At 45.1% G+C, this 11,418-nt stretch overlaps 1 protein-coding gene across 8 annotated transcripts in view; it reads left to right on the top strand.

Annotated features, from left to right (window-relative positions):
* The first annotated feature begins 291 nt into the window (after positions 1–291).
* The window catches only part of LOC147099680 (RNA binding protein fox-1 homolog 1-like), a 107,773-nt gene continuing 96,646 nt past the window's right edge, over positions 292–11,418 (top strand). For 5 of the 8 annotated variants that reach the window (XR_015073897.1, XR_015073895.1, XR_015073898.1 and 2 more), the window contains exon 1: positions 294–402. Coding sequence is in view for 4 of the 8 variants with exons in the window: in XM_085969041.1 (XP_085825167.1) it covers positions 358–402 (45 nt within the window). In the remaining 4 variants the exon portion in view is untranslated. Of the gene's footprint in view, positions 403–11,418 lie in introns of all 8 variants that reach the window. The other 3 variants (XR_015073896.1, XM_085969043.1, XM_085969042.1) reach the window with 2 other exon arrangements.

Below are 11,418 nucleotides of genomic sequence, written 5' to 3'. Positions count from 1 at the left end.
AAAGTGACGCCTGTTTGAGCTAAAGTGGCAAGTGTGCACCTGTTTGTATCTATTACAGTGCAGGCGCGTTGCTTTTTTAAAAAAGGCTTTTGGGTGGGGAAAGCAGATGCCTTCTCTACAAACAGACCCAGTCTTCAGGGCCAGGATGTGAGGGTTAATCCGCAGAAGTTTGATTGCAACAGCTGAAAACATGTTACCGGGCAGAGAGCCTCCCCTCACGTTGCTGAAGGCCTGCACTGTGTGCATCACAAATCCTTAAACAGCTGTTCACGATTGACAGATAGACCAATTCACACACTCATCCCAGCCACACTGCCCTGCTCTCTTAATTCGAGTGTCCTACAGCAACTTGTAAGCATGTTCAGTGTCTACTGTATGGAATATCCTTACCCTATGTTACAGGTGAGTACTGGCTTAGAAATCCACGCTTTTCACCGTCTGTTGTTCTGGGGCTGGTGCTCCGTGGCATTTTCTTACAAATTGTCTTTGGATTTGATAGAAGTGTCTTCTGTGCTGCAGTTTTCAGTCCCAACAATACAGAAACAGTATAGGTTTGTAGGCTAGCAAAAAACACTGTTTAAGGTGCAAGAGTTTTCTGATTAAAATATGCTTGAATCCTCTGAGGTTATTTCTGTACTGCACTGCAGAGTTCTATACATCTTGAAGCAGTACTGCCACTATTTCCATAGAGGGGAGGCTGTAGTATAGCATTTCAAACTCTCAATTCGTAGGGTTTCTTTGCTGCATTGATGCATACCATTAGTTCCATATAGGGAAAGTTGTGAGACATCATTTCTAAACTTGGCATATTTAAAAATAAATTAACACTATTTGTAATATTGATACACAATTTGGAACAGCTAGATTAGTTGCCATTGCTTGTAAACCATGGACAAATCCCAAGGAATTGACTCTTTTTCAATAAAGAATGTAAATTAGGCAGAGAGAATCTCTTAATTTTGAGTTAACTTAAGTACTTTTATACTAAGATTTAGGAACTCCCTGATGGCATAGTTGGTAAATACAACATTTTGTTCGATTCAACTTTACAGCATAGGAAGGTCAAAGGTTTGATCTTTAGTTTGTGTAGAGCTAGCTGGGGTAGGAAGAGGAGCTCCAATTGGTTTCGGTGCCTCCGAGGGAAAAATCCACCAAGGTTTCTGCTCATTATTGACTGCTGCTGGAAGGTGTGCATCTGCGGACCCTGGGTGGAGGATAGGTTCCATCTCCGCTGTGATGCCCCTTCACAATTACACATCCTGCTGCTACTCACCGTCTAGCCTCACACATCACTTCTGAACTACAGTTGCTGTTACATAAGTATTTAATTGGATGTAAAGCACTTTGCGATATCTTGAGGACATGATGAGGCGCTTTATAAGTGCAAGTGCTTTCTTTTTCACTTGGGTGAGGTGCTGGTGGTGGTGGAGACACCAGACCCAATGAACGAGCAGCTTCACAGCACAGCAGGGGGGATATCAAAGGAATGGATTCTGTTTGCCTTTGGATACAGACTGAGCAAAGTGACGGGTGCCCCGTGTCAAGGCCAGATCTATAGCTAACTGTTGGGTGTTTAAATATCATTTGGTAGAGTTGTAATTTTTTTCCTTGCCTTCCTGTGAGGAAGAATGCTCCTCCAGATAAATTTGGTTGATTCCCAAATTGGGAATTTGGTGCAAGTATAAACATGGGTGTAAAACTACATCCTGCAAATCTCCATCTGTCGATTGGTACATGGTATCACTAGGCTGCCTTTGAGGTACTGTGACATTTCCAGTGCTGCTGATCAAACTGAATTAGAGGTTTGTATAAAACCATAGAGTATTTGTGGAATTTGCAAAATACATATTAATACCAAACTTGAAATTACAACAGTGGTTTTTCAACCAATATTCCTGCATTGTATACCTCTTTCAAGCATTAAAAAATTCTCCATCCTTGTGCTTCACCAATATTGTATCCATGTATTGCCACCCTTGGATGGTGCAGTTTCTACTTCTGTTGTTTCACCTCCTTTATGGATCACAGTCTTGAAACTTTGCGCCCATGCATCTGTTGCCGAATAGCAAACATATCCCCATCTAGGTAGATTGGTAAATTGTACAAAAATTTGTAACGGGGTTGCATAAACCTCAGACATATTCGAGCGAGGCAGGATTGTTTCAGTGTTCTGAACAAATAAAGTTGGGAGTCCTTTTTTAGAACATGTACTGTATATGACGTGGTGGGGGGAGGGGGAGCAGATGGATCTTGTTCAGAAATGTCCTCTGAACTTTTAGGAGCTGTGTAATTTTCCTTGTGTGCCTTTATTTTCTTTTTGTTAAGTAAAATTAAAAGTACTGTAGTATATTTCAGAACTACAATCTATATGAAACAAAAATCAAAAATAGTAATGCTAACATATGGTTAATCGTGCTGATGCAACTTTCTATATAGGCTGGAGTGATGGGCACAGATGGACAGGAATGTATAGCTGCAGGCTGCTCAGACAGGCCACGCTTCAAATAGTGGCACTGGCAAGGTAGCTGGAGCACTTGCAGCTTGAAATGTTACTTCAATTTTTTGTTATATTAATTTAGATGCCCCTTGTAGTATTGTTATAAATAGTGATTAAAACAGAACTGTTCAGTGGATTTAACTGAATCTTCCCTAATTATAAATTTTGTTACAAATCTGTGTATGAAATAAACACTGGATTTTATTCTCCAACTGATAGCTTTATTAACTTACTCTTTAATGTGTAACGACTGAATAGTGCACCCAATTATTACAATTGCCCTTGTTCTAAAAAGGGCTTCACCACAAGTGAGTTCTCTTAAATGTGACACTGCTGTTCACCCTGGCAAGATTACACTTGCCCTAGTAGTGGTGTTAAACTCTGAGTATGTGAGCAGTATCACTTTTTGTGATCGGTTTATGCTTGTGTTTGCACTGTCGTACTCGTGAGTTTTGGATCAAACAGGAATGTCTTGTGCAGTCTGCTTCATCTGGTTGAATATGCTCAAGTCTTAAGTGTGGTCAAAGTGACACCAAATAAGTAGGGCAGTTTCATCATGCCTGTTGTAGGTCTCGAGTCATGACGCACATTGGGTTCTGGGCACTATATCGACTTTGGCTGGTACACTGAGGCTAACGCCATTGCTCTGGTATTGAGCTATCTATTTGAGTGTTTCTTGCTGGAGGTGAAGTGTAGTTTGACTGCTTAAAACTGAGAAATGTGCAGCAAAATCACACAGCTACTGGTGTAAATTTGGGACAAAAGTCCTACTGTTCTAATAGTATGAAATTCACCAGATGACTGATCTTGGCAAAGATGTAAAGATAGCTTGATCTTGTCCATGGTATTGCAACTCCCATTGGCTGGCTAAAGAGCAGCAATGGCTAAACCTGAATCTTTCCGTCAGAGAATGTTGTTTTGAAACTTTTTTTTTAAAGATTGAACTGTTTTACACGAACATTCACGCTGTGAACACTTTTTCAATGTATAACATGAGGCTGTGGTATCTAGCCCTACATGGTCAATGAAGGCTTGCACTGCTCCTGGCTCTTAAAATTAGGCAGGAAATTTCAGTGCTGTATGGAATATATTAAACAGATGCTGCACAGTATAGTGTTTAAATGTGTTGAAGAATGTTGTTTACATGGAAGATAATCTGAAGGGGGTCCAGTAGCATAGTGGTTATGTTACTGGACTAGTAATCCAGAGGCCTGCACTAATGATCCGGAGACATGTGTTCAAATCCCACCACGGCAGCTGGGGAATTTAAATTCAGTTAATGAAATAAATCTGGAGTAAAAAACTAGGTGACCATGAAACTACCGGATTGTCGGAAAAACCCATCTGGCCCACTAATGTCCTTCAGGGAAGGAAATCTGCCGTCCTTACCTGGTCTGGCCGATATGTGACTCCAGACCCACAGCAGTGTGGTTAACTCTTAACTGCCCTCTGCAGTTCAAGAAGGCAGCTCACCACTACCCCCTCAAGGGCAATTAGGAATGGGCAATAAATTGGCCTTGCCAGCGACAACCACATCCCATGAACAAATAAAAGAAAATCTGAAGCTGTGAGTGTGGGAAAAGTGGCCCTTCAGAGGACAGACCAAGTGCAAAAGGGGAACCTGGCCTTCTGCCTTCTCTGGATTAGGTGTTGTCAGGGTAGGAAGAGAACAATTGGTCAGGGTTCAAACTCTTGATAGCCATCCGGTTACCACTGTAGGAAAGTGCACTTTTGTGGATAAGAACAGGTTTGAAACTCAGTTATGCATTCCACAGAGCTCAAATTTCCAAGCCCCTTGGAGGCAAGAGTAGGGGGAAAATTGCAGAATTGGGGGGCACGAACCCTTCCCGCCTCCATGCCCGTTTCCCAGGAGGCGGATATCCGACCTGTGTTGGGAGCTGCCTCCCTGAGGCGGGAAGGGGATTAGTGCCAATTAACTACCTGTTAACAGGTAGTTTTTGGCCTAATCCCTATTTTTAGCCCTGAAGTGTGGGCTGCCCGACGGCTCCAAACCACGCCAAGTTAGCGAGGCGGACCGTCGGGCTGAAGGGCTTGGCGGGTTCGAGATGTCCGGTGTTCAGGTGAGTGATGGGTGCATGAGTGCAGAGGAGCACGGTGGCATAGTGGTTAGCACTGTTGCCTCACAGCGCCAGGAACCCGGGTTCGAATCCGGCCTCGGGTGACTGTGTGGTGTTTGCACATTCTCCCCGTGTTTGCGTGGGTTTTCTCCGGGTGCTCCGGTTTCCTCCCACAGTCCAAAGATGTGCGGGTTAGGTTGATTGGCTATGATAAATTGACCCTTAATGTTAGGGGGATTAAATACGTGGGGTTACGGGGATAGGGTGGGATATGTGTTGGTGTAGGGGTTATGGGGATCGGGTGGGATGTGTGTCGGTGCAGGCTCGATGGGCCGAAATGGCCTCTATCTGCACTGTGGGGTTTCTGTGTGATTCTGTGTGTGTAAGTGTGTTTGCTGTGTGTAAAGTGTTTAAATAAGTTTTACTTACCTTTACTTACTAATGCAGGCTTCCTTCCTTCAGGTCTCTGGAGTCCCTCATCTCACCGGCACAGAAAGCAGAATGTCCGCGAGCTGTCAAAATCTGCAGCATTCTGCTTTCTGTTCTGGAGAGATTTCTAACGGAGTCTATGGAGAAGGACTCAAGTTAGAAGTAAGATTGTCAGTGTTTGACAGCTTCACAGCGCTGTCAAACGCTGATATTTCATCTGTTCGAAGCTCTTGACAGATGAAATGTCAATCCCTGACGTCACCTGTAACCGGGTGTCCCTTAATTGGCCTGCTGAGCCTGCTGGGCGGGGCTCAACAAGGTCAATCAAGGGAAAATCGCGTGGGTTGGCCACAAATCGATGGAGGCGGGACTACAACCCAAAAAGTGGGAGTCCCGCCTCCATCATGTCCCTCCGTGTCTAGACTCGTACATGAAGAATTGGCCACTTGGGCAAGGCTGCCAATGTCTCTGTAGCAGTCCCCCAAGCAAGAGTCAGTTTCATCAGTAAAGGAGTGATGAAAACTACTGCAAGATACTGGTGCTGTATTTTCATGTTCAAGTTTGTTTAATCTAATAGTGGTTTGAATACTAAGTGAAATAATTCTACCTAGTTTGGAGAACAGTATAACTTGATAATCTACTGGTGCCAAGTCTTAGGTAATAGTATTAGTAACTGTAGTGCTTTAGATCATCTTTATACCAAGTGTCAGCTTGGCTTAGTTGGGTGCATTCTTGTCTGAGTCCGAGTTCAAGGCCCATTCGAGGATGACACTCCCATATGGTACTGAGGTGTCACTTGTCTTGTCCAGTGGTTCAGCTGCATGTTTAAAAACAAAATCCCATGTTACTTGAAGAGTAGGGAGTTCTCTTGGTCTCCTAGCCAATGTTTCTTTCTCAATCAAAAACAAATTAACTGGTCATTTATCTTGTTGCAGTTTGCGGGATCTTGCTGTGTGCAAAATGACTGCATTTGCCTATGTAACAGTGACTGCACTTAAATTGAATGTGATGTGCTTTGAGTAGTTTCTCAAAGGTGCTATATAAATGCGTGTCTTATTTTCTTATGCTACAGTTTCCATTACCATTGGGTTGTACCATATGTTGTATCATTTCTGCTACACTTACTGTGCCTGTCATGTAAACAGAAGAAAACCCAAAGCATTTTTTTTAATGTATTCATTCTGAATAACAAATAGCCTTAATTTCACTACCAGCTATCGGTCTTGGGAGTTCTGAGGATGTCATAAACTGCTCAAGGTAATTGGCAACCTCAACAAATGACCTTTTATTTGCATTGTTGTCCCATAATGAACAGCAAGAAATTTCCTTTTTTTTCAGGCATTACACTAACTTTCCCACCATATGAGATTTCCATCTCCCCCCCCCCCCCCCCCCCCCCTTAACAATGTGTTTTCTCTTTTTCAACTGCATTTGACTGCTTTAGAATCTGTAATACATACAGGTTTTGTATTATGAAATATCTGCAGTTATCTCCTAAATATTATAAAGTAAAATTGTAAAAATATGGCGGTTCTCTTGATAACTCAGCAAATCTATGCAGATGGTAGCTGGACTATACAGGCCAGGAACGTCCCTGCTTAGATACATATGACACCTTCTGTGACTGTGACCTTCATGTATTATCCCTCCTCAATCTCTGCAGCTTTTGATGCGATTGACCACAGCATCATCCTCCAATGCCTCTCCTCTGTTGTTCCCCTCTGTTGAGACTGCCCACAGTTGGTTTCAATCTTACCGAACTAGTCATGGCCAGAGCATCTCCTGCAATGACTGTCTTTCCGCCCCGCACTGTTACCTCTGGAGACCCCCCAAGGATGTGTCCTTGGCCCCTCCTCTTCCTCATGTGCACGCTGGCCCTTGGGGACATCATCCGCAGACATGGGGTCAGCTTCCATATGTCCACTAACGACACCCACCTTTACCTCTTCACCACCCCTCTCGACCACTGCTCTGTTGTCAGACTGCTTGTCCAGCATCCAGTCTTGGGTAAGCCACAATTTCCTCTAGGTAAACATTTGGAAGACTGAAGCCTTCATGTTCAGCCGCCATAAATTCTATTCCTTTGCCGCCAATTGCATCTCCCTCTCCAGCCACCGTCTCTGGTTGAACCAGGCTGTTTGTAACGTCTTAATTGGCCCCATCAAGATGAGGTTCTGACACCATATACACTTAATTACAAAAACCGCCTGTTTCCATCGCCATGACATTGTCTGCCTCTGCCTCCGCTTCATCCATGCTTTTCTCGCCTCCAGACTCGACAACAGTGCTCTCCTGGCCAACCTCTCATCCTCCATAAACTTCCGCTAATCCATTACTCTGTTGCCCGATACATATATTTATTTGGCTCCCAGTGCCCCAACCCCTCAACTTTAAAATGATTCTATTTGGAAACTCTCTATCGCCTTGCCCGTCCCTATCTCTGTAACCGCCTTCTGCCTTGCACCCCAACTCTCGCCCCCCACTCTGCTCCAATATTGGTGGTAGAGATGCCTCAGCCCTACTCTTTGCAACTATTTCCATAAACCTCTCTGGCTTGCGACTCTTCTACCCGCCTTCAAAAACTTGCTCAGGACCTGTATCTTTGACACTGCTTCACTACCTTAATGTGATAGCCATACAGACCTGCAAGAACCCAGGTTTGCTGTAGGCGTAGCCTACCGACCACCTAATAGTGGAAGGGAGGTGGAGGAAGAAATATGCAGACAAATTAGGGAAATGAATAAAAAACATAGAATAATAATCATGGGGGTTTTCAACTACCCTGATATTAATTGGACAGAAAAGGTAGGTAAAGGGGATAAGGGAATGGAGTTCCTACAATGTGTACAGGACTCCTTTCTAACCCAATATGTAAAAAGCCCAACAAGGGAGGATTCGATATTGGATCTAGTAATGGGGAATGAACCGGAGCAGATAAGAGAAGTAAAGGTCGGGGAACATTTAGGCAATAGTGACCATAATATAATGCGCTTTGGTGTCAAAAACAGGAAGGCAGATTATTATCTAAATGGCAATAGATTGGGAGAAGGGGAAGTGCAACGAGACCTGGGCGTCCTTGTGCACCAGTCACTGAAAGTAAGCATGCAGGTGCAGCAGGCGGTTCAGAAGGCAAATGGTATGTTGGCCTTCGTAGCGAGAGGGTTTGAGTACAGGAACAAGGATGTCTTGCTACAGTTGTACAGGGCCTTGGTGAGACCACACCTTGAGTACTGTATGCAGTTTTGGGAAGGAGTGCAGCGAAGATTCACCAGGCTGATACCTGGGATGGCAGGAATGACTTATGAGGAGAGATTGGGTCGATTGGGCTTGTACTCGCTGGGGTTTAGAAGAATGAGAGGGGATCTGATCGAAACTTATAAAATTCTAACAGGACTAGACAGACTAGATGCTGGAAGGATGTTCCCGATGGTCGGGGAGTCCAGAACCAGGGGTCACAGTCTAAGGATAAGGGGTAAGCCATTTAGGCAGAGATGAGGAATTTCTTCACCCAGCGAGTGGTGAACCTGTGGAATTCTCTGCCAAAGAAGGCAGTAGAGGCCAATTCATTAAATAGTACTGAAGACTTGTGCTCCAGAACTAGCTGCGCCCCTAGCCAAGCTGTTCCAGTACAGCTACAACACTGACACCTTGGGTGCAGGAACGGGAGGGCAAATTATTATTTAAATGGCAATAGATTGGGAGAGGGGGAAGTACAGAGAGACCTGGGTGTTCTTGTACACCAGTCACTGAAGGCGAGCATGCAGGTGCAACAGGCGGTCAAGAAGGCAAACGGTATGCTGGCCTTCATAGCAAAAGGGTTAGAATACAGGAACAGGGATACCTTGCTGCAGCTGTACAGGGCACTGGTGAGACCACACCTCGAGTACTGTGTACAGTTTTGGTCGCCTCATCTGAGGAAGGATGTTCTTGCCATGGAGGGGGTGCAGCGGCGATTCACCAGGCTGATACCAGGAATGGCGGGAATGACCTATGAGGAGAGACTATGTAGTTTAGGGATGTACACACTGGAGTTTAGAAGATTGAGAGGGGACCTCATAGAAGTGTATAAAATTCTGACAGGTCTAGACAGACTGGATGCAGAAGGAATGTTTCCCTTGGCGGGTGAGAACAGAACTAGAGGACATAATTTAAGGATAAGGGCTAAACCATTTAGGACAGAGATGAGGGGGAATTTCTTCACTCAGAGAGTGGTGAACCTGTGGAACTCATTGCCACAGAGGGCAGTGTACGCCAGCTCATTAAATATATTTAAGAGGGAATTAGATATATTTCTACGGGCAAAAGGGGTTAAGGGTTACGGAGAGAAGGCGGGGACGGGATACTGAATTAAAGGATCAGCCATGATCTCATCGAATGGCGGAGCAGGCACGAAGGGCCGAATGGCCTACTCCTGCTCCTATCTTCTATGTATCTATGTATCTACACGGCAATGTGGAAAATTGCCCAAGTATGTCCTGTCTACAAAAAGCAGGACAAATCCGACCCGGCCAATTACCGTCCCATCAGTCTACTCTCAATCATCAGCAAAGTGATGGAAGGTGTCGTCGACAGTGCTATCAAGCGGCACTTACTCAGCAATAACCTGCTAACTGACGCCCAGTTTGGGTTCCGCCAGGGCCACTCAGTTCCTGACCTCATTACAGCCTTGGTCCAAACATGGACAAAAGAGCTGAACTCGTGAGGTGAGAGTGACTGCCCTTGACATCAAGGCAGCATTTGATCGAGTGTGGCATCAAGGAGCCCTAGCAAAACTGAAGTCAATGGGAATCGAGGGGAAAACTCTCCATTGGTTGGAATCATACCTAGCACAAAGGAAGTTGGCTGTGGTTGTTGGAGGTCATTCATCTCAATCACATGACATCACTGCAGGAGTTCCTCAGGGCATTGTCCTAGGCCCAACCATCTTCAGCTGTTTCATCAATGACCTTCCCTCCATCATAAGGTCAGAAGTGGAGATGTTCGCTGATGATTGCACACTGTTCAGCACCATTCGAGACTCGTCAGATACTGACTCAGTCCGTGTCCATATGCAGCAAGACCTGGACAACATTCTGACTTGGGCTGACAAGTGGCAAGTAACATTCGCACCACACAAGTGCCAGGCAATGACCATCTCCAACAAGCGAGACCTCTAACCATCTCCCCTTGACATTCAATGGCATTACCATCGCTGAATCCCCCACTATCAACATCCTGGGGGTTACCATTGATCAGAAACTGAACTGGACCAGCCATATAAATACTGTGGCTACAAGAGCAGGCCAGAGGCTGGGAATTCTGCGGCGAGTGTCTCACCTCCTGACTCCCCAAAGCCTTTCCACCATCTACAAGGCACAAGTCAGGAGTGTGATGGAATACTCTCCACTTGCCTGGATGAGTGCAGCTCCAACAACACCCGAGAAGCTCGACACCATCCAGGATAAAGCAGCCCACTTGATTGGCACTCCATCCACCACCTTCAACATTCACTCCCTCCACCACCGGCGCACTGTGGCTGCAGTGTGTACCATCTACAAGATGCACTGCAGCAACTCGGCAAAGTTCCTTCAACAGCACCTTCCAAACCAGTGACCTCTACCACTTAGAAGGACAAGGGCAGCAGACGCATGGGAACATCACCACCTACAAGTTCCCCTCCAAGCCACACACCATCCTGACTTGGACCTGTATCGCCGATCCTTCACTGTCGCTGGGCCAAAATCCTGGAACTCCCTTCCTAACAGCATTGTGGGTGTACCTACACCATATGGACTGCAGCGGTTCAAGAAGGCGGCTCACCACCATCTTCTCCAGGGCAATTAGGGATGGGCACTAAATGCAGGTCTAGGCAGCCAGCGACGCCCACATCCCTTCAATGAATAAAAAAAAAAATATTCAAGGAGGAGTTGGATATATTTCTTAAGGCTAAAGGGATCAAGGGATATGGAGAGAAGGCAGGAACAGGGTACTGAATTTGGATGATCAGCCATGATCTCATTGAATGGCGGAGCAGGCTCGAGGGGCCGAATGGCCTACTTCTGCTCCTATCTTCTATATTTCTATAAGATGATAATTGAGGAGGACATAAGTATGACAAAAACCAGGTTAATAGATTGGAGAAAAGCTGATTTTGAGGGGCTGAGAATAGAACTTGGGAAATAAAAATGGGCAACAATATTGACGAACAATGATGTAGAACAGCAATGGGAAACATTTCAAATGGTGTTCAACAGAGTGCAGGAAAAATATATTCTGCTAAAAGGGAAGAACAAACTAAACACTAATGAGACTGGATGGATGAATAAAGCCATAAGGGAACAATTGAGGGTAAGGAAAGAGGCAGACACGAAGTACACAGACAGCAGGGGAGTGCATGAGAAGAGAGAATACAAAGAGATTAGGAGAGAAGTCAAA

Source organism: Somniosus microcephalus, chromosome 28 (assembly GCF_052327205.1).
Source record: "Somniosus microcephalus isolate GS21.2 chromosome 28, FLI_Smic_1.0, whole genome shotgun sequence".
NCBI lineage: Eukaryota > Metazoa > Chordata > Chondrichthyes > Squaliformes > Somniosidae > Somniosus > Somniosus microcephalus.
The sequence above is the reverse complement of the archived record's forward strand: the minus strand, read 5'-3'. Positions and strand labels throughout refer to the sequence as shown.